This window comes from Canis lupus, chromosome 18 (genome assembly GCF_011100685.1).
Source record: "Canis lupus familiaris isolate Mischka breed German Shepherd chromosome 18, alternate assembly UU_Cfam_GSD_1.0, whole genome shotgun sequence".
Classification (NCBI taxonomy): Eukaryota; Metazoa; Chordata; class Mammalia; order Carnivora; family Canidae; genus Canis; species Canis lupus.
Window position 1 is genome coordinate 41,216,379 of NC_049239.1, and position 17,168 is coordinate 41,233,546.

At 37.4% G+C, this 17,168-nt stretch overlaps 1 protein-coding gene and 1 long non-coding RNA gene across 2 annotated transcripts in view; one reads left to right on the plus strand and one right to left on the minus strand.

Annotated features, from left to right (window-relative positions):
• Positions 1–9,802: 9,802 nt before the first annotated feature.
• Positions 9,803–17,168, minus strand: part of LOC119877242 — a 32,704-nt gene continuing 25,338 nt past the window's right edge. The window contains exon 4 of the long non-coding RNA XR_005373437.1: positions 9,803–9,964. This is a non-coding gene — a long non-coding RNA (uncharacterized LOC119877242). The remainder of the gene's footprint in view (positions 9,965–17,168) is intronic.
• LOC119864298 (olfactory receptor 4C6-like) lies at positions 10,348–11,273 on the plus strand. The gene is given in 2 exon segments (XM_038563261.1): positions 10,348–10,786; positions 10,789–11,273. Coding segments are annotated over 2 exon segments (924 nt in total).

Sequence of the window (17,168 nt, forward strand, 5' to 3'; positions counted from 1 at the left end):
ATGCCAATACTTAGCTACTTTATGTGTGTCATATTTAGAATAAAATTTTGGAGCACTAAAATAGACTGATGTCTTGTGAATGGGAGAGAGTTTCTTTGAAGCAGAAAATTTCCCCTTACTAAATATTATTAAAATAGGTGATCTGGAAAGTTATATTTGAGGTATATGAATGTGTTTCCATTAACAAGAAGCATATATATGAAAATATTTTCAGCCATTCCTACAGCCTATATTATTTTAAGATGACTCACAGAGGTTAGGAGAAGCATGGTAATGAATCAGAGAATTGCATGTTATCATAAAGTTCTTTGTTACCTAGAATTATAGCCTAGGCTCAAAAGCCTAGTCAAGTAGAATAAGATCTTCTGTTTGAAAAATGATAATGAAATACCATCTTTACTGTCTCATTGATAGGGTACAGAGTTCTGTAAATAAATGAACGTCCAGAACCTAAGTGGACCTGGTACCTTCTAACAGACCACCTGCAGGTACTTTATTTAGCCTGAAAAGAACTTCTTAAAAGTGAAAAATTCAAAACTATAGCTTAATTAAAGTAGATTTACTTTCAGCCTATTTCATAATTTAAAAACCCAATTTGAAGATGTAGTGGAGGGAAATGAATAGCTGAAGCCCAGAGGATCTTTAGGGCAGTAGAACTATCCACACATACTATGATGATGGATACATGTCATTATTATTCATTTGCCCAAACCTACAGAATGCACAAGAGTGAACCCTAAGGTAAACTACGGACCATGGGTGATTATGATGTGTCAATGTCAATTCAATTACAAGAAACATATGACTCTGGTAAGGGGATGCTGATAATGAGGAGGCTGTTCTTATGGGGCAGGCAATACATGAGAAATTTCTGTGCCTTCCTTTTTACATTTTGCTATGAACATAAATGTGCTCTAAAAAATAGTCTTTAATAAAATGATTTACTAGCTGCCATATAGACTTTTATACACATACACCAGTTCTTTTATTTTCCATGAGGTGTAATTTATTGGGGTCATGATCTATCCTGAGGCTATGACAGTATGTATTCTTTAGGTTAGCCTTACTTACGGATCCCTTGGAACTCCAGCCCCTGCCTTTGGCTCATGACACAGGAAAGGAAAAATGGATTCCCTGAGGTATACAGCAAACTGTGGTCAATATCTCCTTCCAACATGGTCTCTTGGTCTCCAAGGCTGATGCAATGCTTTAATTATCAGAATGATTTGTGCCAAAACCACTTCCACACTAACAGGCACTTTTGTTGATCAACTCCCCAGTGACAACTTCTTCTAGAAGCCAATGGTTTCTTGGCAAGAAGCTTTGGAGCCAAATCCTACTATTGAACTGCTGAAAAGACTCCAACTAGCAGGCCCCAATTTCCCCAACATAATAAAAGATTCTCTGAAGACATTACATCAGCCACCTTGAATGGTGCTTCTGTCTCCAATGCTCTGCCCAGTCATGAATGGCAACTGAGGCCTCCTGTTCTCCCTATTCGTGAGCTCATGCCAACTCCCTTCATTTACATGGAACATCTTCCTAAAATCACTCTTCTCCTGCTTCCTGTCACTCAGAACGTGGGCACAATGCCATTTGCACATTCAAGACTTGTATGATCCATTGAAGTGTCCACTGTTTACACACATGGCACCTAAGTGTACCTTGATAATGTGTAGACCATTGTTTCTCAAAATTGCAGAAGACTTTTAAATAGGGATGCTCTGAAGCTCAGCTTCAGCCTTGATATTCAGCCACAATAATTTATTCGTTTAGATTTCAGCATTTAAAGGGCTGAAGAGACAAAGGCTTGCATCAGTGCCATTTCTGATTGTCTCTGCCCTTTAGGGCTATGACTGCATAGGTTACTGCTGTCTTCAATCTACATAATGGTACCACTACAGATTAGTCATGGCATTCATATTCACTGCTGGTATGCAAATATTTACTCTCAAATGTTAATGAACATCTTAAGTGGAACTTGGAGAAAATACCTCATCTGTTGTTTTTTTTTCACTTCAGTTTTCTTTCAGATGTGAAATATTTTGGATGTGATTTGGATAATCATTCTTTTAATATTAATAATTAGAGTACTAATGTCTTTCCCAAAATGTGAGCACACTCATGAGAGCCACAGCTGCAACTGATAACAAATCATTTCAGGAACAGGCACAAATAGAATCACAAAGCAAATTAAATTACACAAGTTCTTTTTCCATTTTTTTAACCTAAATCCTCATTGATAAAGGAATTCTATTTTTTATTCTTGCCTCAAATTTATTAGCAAAATTATCTAATATGGCTAGCACAGTCTGGTAATATTTAAATTATGATACTCAATTATGAAATGTTTAAGTCTCTTAAAGAATGAAATTTATCTTTTAAAAATATTTTTACTTTTTTCTTTGGCTTGGATATTGGTAGAGAATGAGGACCATTGCAAAGGGTCTTGATGAATTCCTCCAATGAGATATTGAAGAAAGTTTCCTGAATAGGGCAGAAAGGAGGAAAAGAAAGAAATGTTAAGATAAAGAATATTGAGTCAAGTTAGAAACACAGTCTTTAAAAGGAAGGAAAATCTGCGTTTCATGAAACCATCTGGGAATGGTAAATGCTCTAAATACCACTTCTGGTACCCACAAAGATCTCCAAAATAATCTCTCAGGATGGCTTCCCAGCAGGGCATGCTACAACAGAAACTGACCCATTGTTCCCAGCTACTAAAAGAAAACTGGAGAACTAACAATTGCTAAGATTTTTATTCTTACTGTGTTTTGACAAATTTGGAGCATAAAAGGTATAATAAATAAATTCTCAAACACATTGGATCATGAGAAGCTGAGCTCTTCTGAGAACATAAGACTGGATTTTCTCAATCATTCATATCTTTCCACAAACGCTCCTAAGATTAGAAAAGATTCCACAAATATAAAGTACAGGTCCGGGATCCCTGGGTGGCGCAGCGGTTTGGTGCCTGCCTTTGGCCCAGGGCGCGATCCTGGAGACTCGGGATCGAATCCCACGTCGGGCTCCCGGTGCATGGAGCCTGCTTCTCCCTCTGCCTGTGTCTCTGCCTCTCTGTCTCTCTCTGTGTGACTATCATGAATAAATAAATAAAATCTTTAAAAAAAAAATAACTGATATGAGAATAACAGATTAACAGATCGGACACTGCAGCAAAAAAGGTTAGTAAACTTGAAGACATAACCATAGAAACTATCAAATAGAAACTATCAAAGTGAAAACAAAGGAAAAAGGGACTGAAAAACAAATACATAGAGCATCCATGAGCTAAGAAAGAACTTCAAATAGCCTAATGTATGGATAATCGGAATCTTCAAACAGCAGGATGGGAGAAAGAACAGAAAACAGAAATGATGGCCATATTATTTCTGAATTTAATGAAAACTACAAATTCACAGATCCATATCATACAAGGCACAAAATCATGAAGTACACCACACTACGATATACATCATTAGAAATTGGTCAAAAACACTGATAAAGTGAAAATGCTAAAAGTAGCCACAAGAAAAGACACTCTCTGTACAGCAGAATAAAGATAAAAATCACAGCAAACTTCTCACCAGAAACATGGTAAATCAGTGGAGCAGAAGAGAATAGAGCAACATCATTAAAATACTCAAACAAAAATTGTCCACCTAGAATCCAATCCTCACTAAAAACATCTTTAACAACAAAGCTGAAGTAAAGACTTTCAAGATGCACAAAATTCAAGAAATTCATCAGCACTTAGCCATTGCTACAGGAGAATTAAGGAAATTCTAGTGGGCAGTTAAATCCGACCAACTGGGAATTCAGATCTGAAAAATGTGAAGACCAACAGAAGTGGTAAATGTACATGCAAATACAAATAATAAGATATCTGTATCAGCAAAACCCACACAACTAATTTTTTCACTCTAGAATGTGAGTTTTGTCACAAATAAGAAAATTTCCATTTTTTTGGGAGAAGTTTATACATTCTCATCCAGGTACCACATGTTAAGAACCTAAATTTAAATGTCCTCTTGATATAGCCACAACTTGCTTTCTAAATCCTCTGAACGTTAAGAGGCTTCCCATAAAACGGCCCCAAATCATGCTAAAAAGCTGAATGTGGTACAATTATTAAACTCTTCTGGGGCTGTGAGAAATGTCAGAAATGTATCAAAAATGTTCTCAACTTCAAAAAAGAACCAGGAGATTTTAAAGATGGTTCTATATTGTAATAATTCTCCTTTGTCAGGTATCTATGAACTTAGATGACCTCCTGCCCTGAGATTGGAAAAAGTCATCCAAAGAGCAGAAGCATAATGAGCCAGCCCTTTAGTCCTGGAATTGTATGCTTTAGTGGGAAATGAAACTGTATAAGTGACTTTAATAATCTATCCTATGAAAACTGATTTGAACAACATTTATAATAATAGATATGATGAAGTGGAAGGCTCTTGCTGATTATAAAAGTAGCTACACATATCTGGGATAAAATCGGCAATTGATGACACTCTCCAGATTGCAGCTGGGTAGGAATACCAGAGTTTACATCGGGCTTGCTGCCAGCTTTGAGGTGTTTTAAAATCTGTCTGAAGAAGAGGCCAAATAGACCATTTACAGGACTAAATGATCTTAACTAGTTAACTCTTAACTAAAGCACATCAGTGTTCATTTCTTTCAGGGAAAAATAGACAAGATTCTAAACCTTGAGGAAAAAGGAAAGGCTAATTACTCAAAAAAATTGACATTTTTTTAAGGGGGAGAACTTGTCCCACCCGTGGACAGATAAGCTAAGCCAATGTTATGATAAGTCCCAGATAAAGAACTGCTTTCCAGGACAATTTCCTAAACAGATAAAGGAAAAAGCTACATACCACCCTGTTCAGATGAGGGCAACCTGGTTTGACGGTAATTTCTGTGGCTTCTACAACCCTTTGGTTAATTTGACTCTTACGCAAGAGTTCCACAAGGTGGCGCCCAAGTCAAGTAGTAGGTTTAAATTCGGGCTCCAAATTTCACCTAATCCTAAAGGATTTGCACTTTGTCCACTCAGTTTCCTATTTACCGTGGTTTCTTGATTGTCTTTCTACTTTGCAGGTCACCTTTCATACTCCTGTTGATTCTGCTTTTTCTCTGACTTCTAAGGTTGTAGGTCCTAGGTCCTCTTTTCCTCTGTCAATACACACTGCTTCAATAAATGTACCCAATCCCATGGCTCTAAATGTTACCTAGCTGCTGACTATTCACACTTACATCTGCATCCCAGATCACGCTTCCTAATTCCACACCTGTATATCTAATCGCCTGTCCAAATCTCTACTTTGTTGTCTAATAAAATCTCAAATTCAAGAGGTAAAAAAAAGGAAAAAAAAATGAACTCCTGATTCCTCAGCCACCCACTGTTCCCCACCCTCCCACCATCATCATGCTCCTCTCTCAGAGTCTTTGTCTTCTCAAGTGATGGCAAGTCCATTCCAGCAAATTCTCCTGTCAAGCTCTTTAAATCACTCTTCGCTTTTCTCTTCATACCTTACATCCAATCAGATACAGAATTCTGCTAGTTCAATGTTTTGCGTACTAAAATATAGTTCTATTTGGTGTGTAAGTTCTTATAGATAATTTTTGTTAATTAAACTTCAATTACACCTCAGTCATTAGAAAGCAATTTGACTTGTAGGCCACCTGCGTGGCTCAGTCAGGTAAGCATCTGGGTATTTCAGCTCAGGTCATTATCTCAGGGTCATTGGATCCAGCGTCATATCCTAGGAGATGAGCATGGAGCTTCCTTGAGATTCTTTCTCTTTTCTTCTCCCTCTGCTTCTCCACATCCCACATTCTCTCTCTTCCTCTTTCATTCTCTCTCTTTCTCTCTCTCTCCCTCCCAAAATTTGAAAAAAATAGTACTCTGACTTACTAGTAGGAAAATTATGGCAAAGTTGTCATCACACTTCATCACCTGTAACTTTTAGCAATAATGTTCCTCCATGAAAATGCAAAATACACACCAGAGAAACGTGTAAAGATTCTCTGAATATGATAGTTTATGTTAAATTTTCAATATAGCTTTCTTTTCCCAAAAACTTGTGCATCCTTCAATCTTCCTCCCTCTTTGAATCGGCTGAAGATCTGTGAACTCTAGAGCTCAACATTCCCACTGCTGGGCTACTGCAGTTCTAAGGACTGCCTTGCTTACTCAATTTTTGAACAACTACACTTGCTTCCAAAAAGGCTAATTCCTGGAGAATATTACACACAATGCTTAACTACTAAAAATGACAAAAATTGCCATTTTTGCTGAAATTTAGAAGTAGTGGAAATTTGAATAATAATAAAAGACTCTTGGCTGCTTTTTGTCATCTGATAGCCAGGTCCTGCCTGGAAGGCTGAAATATACTCAAGGACAAGGGTCAGGAAAAATACTGAAAAAATACCATTTTATCCAGAACATAGTATTTAAGTAATATCAAAACTAGTCAATGGGAGTCTGATTGAAAGGCACCAAGAACTCAGCGAGGGAGGTGCTAAAATGGTTATGAATGAGGCCGCAAAATTAAAAATTGGTAACAGTAAATTGGCAAATAATTGGACCAAGGAGGTAATGTAAGTCAGGTTGACTTCTCATGGTAGAGAATCTTGACAGGATAGAACTTCTTTTAAAGAACCAAGTCTTGCTTTCCACTTATGTAGTGGAGTTGCTCAAGGATGCCAATTGCCATTGACTAACTTCTTGAGATTTAAAAAGTGATTATGCCAAAGGGAGAGAAAAATGCCTGTTGAGAAGCATATGGCTCTGTTGGATGATAACACCTGTGGCCACTCTGGAACTCTGATACAGATCACCGTGCAGAAACAAATAATTAGATAGTTCCTACTGATATAGACTTCTGCTCTGGAGCAGCATGTTGGTCTGGCCCATGTGAGGTTCTTGTCTCCCAGGGGACACCCTATTATTATAGTGGATGGGTGCAAATTCACTAGGTCAGGGATTAGCACCTCCATCAGTGGAGGACCAGACTCAGGGGATGAAACTAGCATGATATAGTCTGTGGCATATCACCTGTGCTCAAACAGGCACTTTGCGCTCCTATAGCCCAGTCCATCGCCAAAAGGAGAACATTAATTTCATAATGTAACTTCCAAGAAGATGAATGAGAGCCTTTTCTATTCGATCTAAGAATACAATCAATTAGCATTTAAAGAGACACCTGAATAATTTGGTAAACAGTGGAGTTGGATATCTTACAGCAATCATCCTTAATTGGAGGGAATGTAAATCCCTTGGTAAACCAGAAGGGCTATTCCCTTCTCAGGAACATGAATACTTAAGTCTTTACTGTTTTAAATCTCTCTCTGAGAGCAATAAAAATCCTAGTTCTTCAAATTTGATCAAGATGTAATAATTGGATGACTTTTTCCTTGTTTATGTTCCTTGTGGTGCTTGACCCCACAGTCAGAAAAAACAAGTTAGAAAAATTTCACCTGGTTCTTGGACTCTCTGAAGTTACTTCACATGACCAAATCTTGAGTCTGGTAAGATCTTGGGTGAAATGAACTTAGAGTCTGTATTTACATGACTTTCCTTTTTTTAATTTCCTTTTTGTTCTAAGTTCAATTTGCTAACATATAACACCCAGGGCTCATCTCATCAAGTCAAAGCAAATGATAGGTATTCGTACAACTTTCCATTCTTGACCAAATGTAAAAACTCCATTCTACAAATCACCTCTATGATTTGGTTAATCACTCTATTATTTGGTTTAAGTATTTCATATGTAGATTTTAATTATTGCATAGAATTATGCCTTAGAAATTATTTTTGAAATATAACATTAATTAAACTAATTACATAGAATAAGTCATCACATACCTATTACTTTTGAAGTATGTCAATAATTTACGCTTGATACCTGTTTGCTTATCTACTCATGAGGTGGGAAACCTGAGTTCTAACTTGAGTTAGATTATTTTGCTTGATGTAATTTTGTGTGCTTTTGAGGACATTTTTCAAAACTAAATGAATGTTATACACAACTGATGAATTATTGAAAAGTACCTCTGAAACAAATTTATAAAAAAGAAAACTAAATGATGTCTACTTAGAAATGAGAATTGGTAAATACAATGTGTAGATTTCTAAAAAGTGTCCAAAGGCAACAAGGGATGGATAATGTATCTACAAAGATTTACTAGGAAATTCCTTGATGAACTCTTTACCAATTTAACTTCTCACTTTCCTTCCTTCTTTCCTTCCTTCCTTCTCTATCATCTATCTCCCTTTCTCCTTCCCTCTGCCTGCTTTCTCTCTGTCCCTTCTTTTATCCTGTGGGTATGCATCTGTGTTTCTCTTGTACAAATTGTGCTACTGCAGAAATTGAGGCTTTACAGATGCTGAGATCATTAAGCCAGCAAGTGACATGGCTGTGACTTAGTGGTAGGTTTGCTGCATCTGGATCCAGTGACATCCCCCTGCAAAGAGAAAGGCAGCTGCAGAAAGAAATGCTAGAAATCTGACAGGAAGCAGAGGGGATGACAGTGGAATAAAGTGAGAAAAACAGATAAATAAAGTTAAATCAGTAAGGGGCTTGCTGGTGACAGGATTGAATGTTAGGTCAAAAATTCAATTCCGCATTATATCAATAGGGAGCCACGCAAGCTCCAAGCCATAAGATAGATGGAGCATTAAACATTACTTAGAAAAATGAGTTTCAGCTTTTTTACATGAAATGAATCACTTCTCTAAAAATCCTTACCCAGAGGCCTAAACAATCAATGCAATTGAGAAATGGATGCTTTGTTTGAAGAGGACTGAGTTGTTACTTCTCTAATGAGCCATCCTTGTACTGCAAATGAGGACCCTGGGACCCAGAGGTGCCAGCTATATGCCCCAGTAGCACACCACATTAGTGACACAGCCTGAATAAAGCCCACTTCTCATTTCCTGACTCTGGAGTCAGGGTTCCTTGTAATTCACCATGGTCCTTACAAGCAAGATCTCAGTTCTTGGGTCATGAGGGAGAGGCTGAGGTTAAATGGTGGGAATAAAGGACATTTGCATGGTCTGCCCTGGAAGATCTGCATTTTATGTATGGGGTGGGATGGGAGTGAGGCTGCTGAATCATAACAATGAATTCTCAGCCTTCCCAAGGTGGTATAGTCCACTATCAATTGAAGCTGCGCTCCAGAAAATTCCTAAGATAGGCCAGTCACCCTCTGCTTAAAAGTTCCAAGTACTAACACAAAGCATGTTTTCACAGTAGCATTTCTTCTGGGTTGCAATAGTAACTCTCTGGAAACATCACATCATCAGCTAACTTCTGCAGTGGTAGAACAGAGGAGTTCACAGTTTGAGCTGTGTGATCAAAAGGCCAGTCCACAGCACACTAGTTATATATTCTTTTGGGAGGGGTATGCTTGATATTTTTTAAACTTTATCATATCTAAATTCAATTAATTAACATATAATGTATTATTGGTTTCAGAGGTAGAGATCTGTGACTTATCAGTCTTATAAAATACCTAGTGCTCATTACATCATGTGCCCTCCTTAATGTTCATCACTCAGTTACCTCATCCCCCCACTCCCTCCCTTACGGTGACTCTCAGGTTTTCTATGCTTAAGAGTCACTTATGGTTTGTTTTCCTCTCTGATTTCATCTTGTTTTATTTTTTTCCTCTCTTCCCCTGTGATCTTCTGTTTTGTTACTTAAAATCCACATGAGTGAGATCATATAATTGTCTTTCTCTGATTGACTTATTTCACTTAGAATAACATCCTCTAGTTCAATCCACATCATTACAAAATGGAAAGATTTCATTTTTTATTGCTGAGTAGTATTCCATTGTATGGAGATACCACATCTTCTTCATCCATTCATCTGGGGTCTTTCCATAATTTGGATATGGTGGACATTGGTGCTATAAACATTAGTTTAGTTAGTTTCCTAAACTCGAAGTTCTGCTCCATCATCTGTAAAAAAAAAAAAAAAAAAAAAAAAAAATGTCACTCATAGTATTATTCCAGTACTCAGAGTAGGGTAGGTGCTCAAAAAAGTTAGCTAGTAATATTAATAAAGGAAGGAAAACTATATTTCACTTGGAAGAACAATTAAAAGAAAGAGGAGAAATGTCCTGGGAGAAGCTAGCATTAATGAAGTGTCTACCTTTTAAGCTCTTTATTTAATATATTATTAAGATCCAAATTCTTTAATGGTGAAGAGATGAATAAAGATGAATAACACAGTCTGTGAGGTCCTGGAAAGACATGAGGCCAAATAATCATTACTTAAATATCACTTGTTGCTTTTTTAGGTTTTCCAGATCTCCAATGGAGCCCGTATCAGCACCTAATATATGGAGAATCCAAAAAATGTGACTGAATTCATTCTTTTGGGCATTACAGAGAACCCAGAGCTGCGGAAAATGCTCTCTGCTGTGTTTCTAATCATGTATGTGTCCACGGTTTTGGGAAACCTAGTAATTGTGGTAACTGTGATCACAAGTCAGAGTCTGAGATCACCTATGTATTTTTTCCTTACTTTCTTATCCCTTTTGGATGTTACCTACTCTTCTGTCATTGCCCCCAAGATGATTGTGGACTCCCTCTCCAAGAGCACTGTCATCTCCTTAGAAGGTTGCATGGCGCAGCTCTTTGCAGAGCATTTCTTTGGTGGTGTGGGGATCATCCTTCTCATCGTGATGGCCTATGACCGCTACGTGGCCATCTGTAAGCCCCTGCACTACTCGACCATCATGAGCCCTCGGATGTGCTGCCTGCTGCTGGGAGGGGCCTGGGTGGGGGATTTATCCATGCAGCAATACAGCTTCTCTTCATGTATCAAATACCCTTCTGTGGCCCCAATGTCATTGATCATTTTATATGCGATTTGTTTCCCTTGTTGAAACTGGCCTGCATGGACACCCACACCCTGGGTCTCCTAGTCATCCTCAACAGTGGGGTGATGTGTATGACCATCTTCCTTATTCTCATTGCCTCCTACGTGGTCATCCTCTGCTCTCTGAAGTCTTGCAGCTCTGAAGGGCGGCGCAAAGCCTTCTCCACCTGTGGCTCCCACCTCACCGTGGTTGTCTTGTTCTTTGTGCCATGCATTTTCCTGTACGTGCGGCCTGTGGCCACCTACCCCATTGACAAGGCAATGGCTGTGTCTGATTCCATCATCACACCCATGTTAAATCCCTTGATCTACACCCTGAGGAATTCAGAGGTGAAAAATGCCATGAGGAAACTGGGGAAACAAAGGAGTTTTGTTGGCAAGTGATGGTCATGCTAAGACATCATGTTTCCCATTAAGGGAGATTCTTTCTGAAAGGTGAGAGAAATAAGCTATTCATCACCACTACAGCATAGAGAGTTTTGAAAAATATAAACCTGGTTGGGGCCCCTCGGTGGCTCAGTCAGTTAAATACCTGCCTTTTGCTCAGGTCATGATCCCAGGGTCCTTGCTCAGTGATTCTCCCTCTCCTTTTCCCTCTGGGGATAAGGGTTCGTGCTTGTTCTCATTCTCTCTCTCATATATATAAGTAGAATCTTTTAAAAGTGTATATCTGTTTGGGGCACCTAAGTGACACAGTCTGTTAAGCATCTGACTCTTGATTTAGGTTCAGATCACAATCTCAGTGTCCTGGATTAAGACCCTCATCAGGCTTCAGGCTCAGGGGAGAGACTGCTTGAGAGCTCTCACCTTCTGCTTCTGCCCCTCCTCCTTTCACCTTTGCATATTCTCTCTCTCTCTCTTTCAAATAAATAAATAAGTCTTTAAAAATATGTAAACCTGCTTTGTGATTTAGGATTTAAGGATTATGGACTTGTTAAAGGATCATAATACTTTACTGCTTTATACACTTCCTTGGCTTCCCATTGCCTTTGGAAACATCTGGACTTTGTGGTAAAATTCCCTGATTGATCTTCCTACTGCCTCTAAGTCTCCCACCCCATCTGGCGCACCTCACTTACTCCTTTACTGTGCATCAGCAGGTGTTGGCTATTTTCATCTGCCCCCAGAGCTCTTTGCGACTTTCTCACCTCGGTGCTTTTACTTTTCTCTTTCTGAAAGCAAGTCCCATCTTCTTCAATTGGTTGCTTCCTCATAACCTATAGTCTTGGAAAAGAAATTAACTGGCCTTACCTCAGAGAGCTTCCCCCATGATTCTTTTAAAGACTTTTTCACTCTTTACAAAATTCCCTATGTCAAGATCATCTTTATTTTCTTTATAAAAATAATTACAAGTATGATTACTTTTGCATAATCATTTAAGTTTTGCTCCTTGCCTTCTCTCTAATATACCAGACATCCTGACAGATAGACTTTTGTCTTATTTATGCTTGGCATCTGTTAGGTTTCCATAAAGATCTGTTGAATGATTATAGAATGCAAGAGACTTTTCTCCCTAAAAAACTAGCCTAATTTGGATGGTGAGATGAAAAAAGGAGACGATCAAAAAATATCAAAAATAAACAAGCAGGAAAGATGCTATATTTTGTCCAATGTTTTTTTGTTTTTGTTGTTTTGCATCAATTGAGAGGATCATGTGGTTCTTGTCTTTTCTTTTATCAATGTGATGTATCACACTGACTGATTTGCAGATGTCGAACCACCCTTGCAGCCCAGGAATAAATCCCACTTGGTCTTGGAGAATAATCCTTTTAATGTACTGTTGGAACCTATGGCTAGTATTTTTGTGAGCATTTTGACATTCATGCTCCAAAGGCATGAATGAAGCAAAAGCAAAAATGAACTATTGTTACTTCATCAACATAACAAGGTTTTGCACAACAAAGAAAATAGTCAATTGGGATCCCTGGATGGCGCAGTGGTTTGGCGCCTGCCTTTGGCCCAGGGCGCGATCCTGGAGACCCAGGATCGAATCCCACATCAGGCTCCCGGTGCATGGAGCCTGCTTCTCCCTCTGCCTGTGTCTTTGCCTCTCTCTCTCTCTCTCTGTGTGTGACTATCATAAATAATAAAAAAAAAGAAAATAGTCTAATAAAACTAAAAGGCAATCTGCAGAATGGGAGAAGATATTTATAAATGACAAATAAAGGGCTAGTATCCAAGATGTATAAAGAACTTTCAAAAGCAACACCCAAAAAACAAACAATCATGATAAGAAATGGTCAGAAGACATGAACAGACATTTCTCCAAAGAAGGCATACAAATGGCCAACAGATATATGAAAAAATGTTCAATGTCACTTGGCATCAGGGAAATACAAATCAAAACCACAATGAGTTACCATCTCCTATCAATCAGAACAACTAAAATTAATGTCAGGAAACAACAAATGTTGGCAAGGATACAGAGAAAGGAGAATTCTCTCAAAGTGTTGGTGGGAATGAAAGCTCGTGCAGCCACTCTGGAAAGCACTACCGAGGATCCTCCAGAAGTTAAAAATAGAGCTATCTGGTGACCTAGCAACTACACTAATATTTATCCCAAAGGAAAAATGTAGTGATCCAAAGGAGTGCCTGTAACCCAATGTTTATAGCAATAATGTCCACAATAGCCAAACTGTGGAAAGAGCCAGACGTCCACCCACAGATGAATGAATAAAGAAGATCTGATTTTATATATATATAAAACCATATATAACTATAAAATATATATATTATAATATATAAAACCATATATATTATTTATATATAAATATAATGGAATATTACTCAGGTATCAGAAAAAATGAAATATAATTTACATTGATGTGGATAGAACTGGAGGATATTATACTGAATGAAATAAGTTAATCAGAGAAAGACAATTATCATATGGTTTCACTCATATGAGGAATATAGAACTAGCACAGAGGATCACAGGGGAAGGAAGAGAAAACAGAATGGGAAGAAATCAGAGAGGGAAGCAAACCACGAGAGACTCTTACCTACAAGAAAGAAACTGAAGGTTACTGGAGAGGAAGTGGATGGGAAGATGGGATAATTGGATGACAGGAATTAAGAAGGGCATGTGATATGATAAGCACTAGGTTTTATAGGTAACTGATGGATTACTGAATTCTACATCTGAAAATAATGCACAGTTTCTGGGCTAATTAAATTTAAATAAAACAAACAGAAGAGACAGAGTGAAAATGAGAATGGAATCAGTAGAAATAGAGGGCTCTGGTTATTTTATAGAGGGTACCTCATAATATGCAGACAGAGAAGGATTCTATCAGCAGTTAACATTTCAGCTTATTTTAAATTCTTTTGAGATTTTTGGAGGAAAAGTGCTAAAACATATCAATCAATATGTTTAATGATGATGAGCACCAATAAATAACAAAAATGATCAGGTTTGGAAACAGCCATGTGAGGATTAGTGAGGCGAAAATTCTAGAAAAAGAGACTAATGCAGAACTACTGTGATTTTTCCAAGGAACCATGAAAGACCAGGAGCATAATGGTCCAGATTGAGAGTGGCAAGAAGCAAGTAATACACACCTGTGTACCTCAGATTATGTAGTGCCGAGACCACTAAATCTCCCTGAAGCTGCAAAGAACATAAATGTTGTTATTATCTTTTAAAAATGACCCAGACTCAAAAATTCTTCAGGAATGGTGACTGACTCTCACTTTTGTACTATAGAGGAGTTAAGGAATAGGATTGAAAAGTACTTGATAAGGGGCAAAGAACTAATGTTATATTAGCTTTAGGTTTATGATTCTTACTCTCTTTTTAAAAAGATTTTATTTAAAAAAATAAAAAATAAAATAAAAGATTTTATTTATTCATGAGAGAAACAAAGAGAGAGGCAGAGCCATAGCCAGATGGAGAGGCAGGCTCCCCATGGGGAGTCTGATATGGACTCAACCTGGGATCCAAGCATCATGACCCAAGTCAAAGGCAGATGCTCAACCACTGAGCCACCCAGGTACCCCTGATTCTATTAATGAGAGCTTTTTATGACTGTGGCATCCTATAATTGAGGGTCAACTACCAGTTTGTTCACATCTCTTCATAGATGATTAAATTAGTCTCAGGAAACAGCATGCCTCCATTGATCTTAAATACATTTTAGCAGATAAGGCCTGAAATATTTTACATATTCTGCTTTCCAACACAATCCTTAGTTTGCTGATTACTGCTACCAGAATTTTCTAATAATCTTATTATATTGTTTTAAAAAAGACTAATTCCAGGAGGCTAACATGGGATTTGACAATATTTTTCTGAATTATAATTAAAGCACAGGAAGCTAAAAGTAAATGAGTTTAACGTGAAAAAGGGTATGTTCCAGAAACTTAAAGAAAATGTCACAGTTAATTCTAAGAGAGATCCTTTAAATTCAGGAATAAGGCCACCTTTTAAAACTGCCATTATTATATAATTTATTGAGTTTTAATGCCCAGTTCTCAACCTCATATACTTATTTGAATCAGGAAGATAATAAAAATTGAATAAAGCCAAACTATGGAAAAACATTTAAGAACAATTTTAAGACCTTTGCTCCCCGTAGAAAAGGAGCAAATCTTGACCGCTTTAAAAGCCAGGACTAAACTCTGGTGTGTCGTTGCCTAATGAGGGGCACATATCCAAATTTGTCCCAAACTCAACTTTTCAAGAGAAATCAGGTATTCATATTTAATATGTATTTTAATGATTTGAATATACTGATGACCGATTACACTTATAAAATCTTTTATGCTAAACAATAATCTTTGGATTAAACAAATTTACAGTTTTTCAGGTAAATTTGGTCTAGCAGCCTGTCACTTTGGAAAGTTTGTATCAACCAATGAAATAAGAGGAAAAGGAAATATAGTAGTCAGAACCAAACACAAGTCATTGTTGGCTGATGTATTCATCTAGTTTGCCAAACCAAGACAATCAACTGAGAGATTACAGTGTTTATTAAAAGAGCTCACTCAAAAATCAGCATAATAATACTTCTAAATGTAAGTATAATAGACAAATATAAAACAAAATAAATCTTCTTCACAATAACAATAAAATTAAGAGATGCAACAGAAATGTGAACAGTCTTCATGAAGAACACTAAACCTCATCACAAAAGACATGTTAAAACTGAGTCAGGTGAATTACACAATTTGAGATGGAAGTAACTCACAAGTTAAAGTTGTTAATTTTTCCCAATTAATTGACATACTGAGTGAATTTCTAAACAAAATCTCTGGAGGAGATTTGCATGGAAATGGAGGGAATTATTCTAAACTCCACATGTTTAAATATATAGAAGAAAAGACTCAAAGATTTTGGAGAGGATGAGGAGAAGAACCAAGTGCAAATATGTCATAAAGCTATAGTAATTTTTCAAATCGAGTATGCTCACAGAATAAACAAATATATTAAGAGGACAGAGTATCATGCAAAGAAATTCAACCATATATATATTTGGTAATTTAATATAGGATTAGGTTGAAAGTATTAACATGAAAATAAATTATATTAAGAGAAATGACTATCAATTTGGGAAAAAAAGTTAAAACGTATATCAAAAACTCAATAAAAAGCATTCCCAACAGGAGTCGATGTGTATGGGAGACATTAAAAACATAGGGGGAAAGGATGCAGAATAAGATAAAAATACATTTTAAATCGAGTTACAGCAGGAATGGGGACATGGGAGATGGGATGCAGGGAAAGTGTACTCATTTCTTTTATTCATAACTCATAATTATTTTTAATAATATAAAAACAAACCCGATTCAAACAAATGTAGTGTTTTAAATTTCTGGACGTAATGCAGTCACTGAACTTCCCCTTTGCTGAAAGTAGCTAGATGCTGCACAAAATACTGGGCACATCGTATTCAGTTTTGGATAACTGGCAACATACTCCTGGGACCCCTTACAAAAAGGAGACAGATCAGGTGAGTGCTAGGACAGACTCAGGCTGACCAAGAGACCTCCAACCCCTTGTAGAGGTGAGGAGAACGGCAAAAGGCTCCCCTCACCCTTGACATCACAAAATGGTTTTCTAAGAGCTCTCTTGGATCTTGAATGAATTAATTTTCTCTTTTTTCCCCCTGAACACTCAAGGATTGATTTTCAGACTTCCTTCCCTTTCTCCTCTTCCAATACTTGGAGTGATTCCTTGTCCCCTTTCCTCATGACTACTTCCTCATGTCAATCCCCACCCAATTCACTTTGAAGTATTCCCCATTGGCAGATACGGTTTAATTATACCAATTTGTTCAT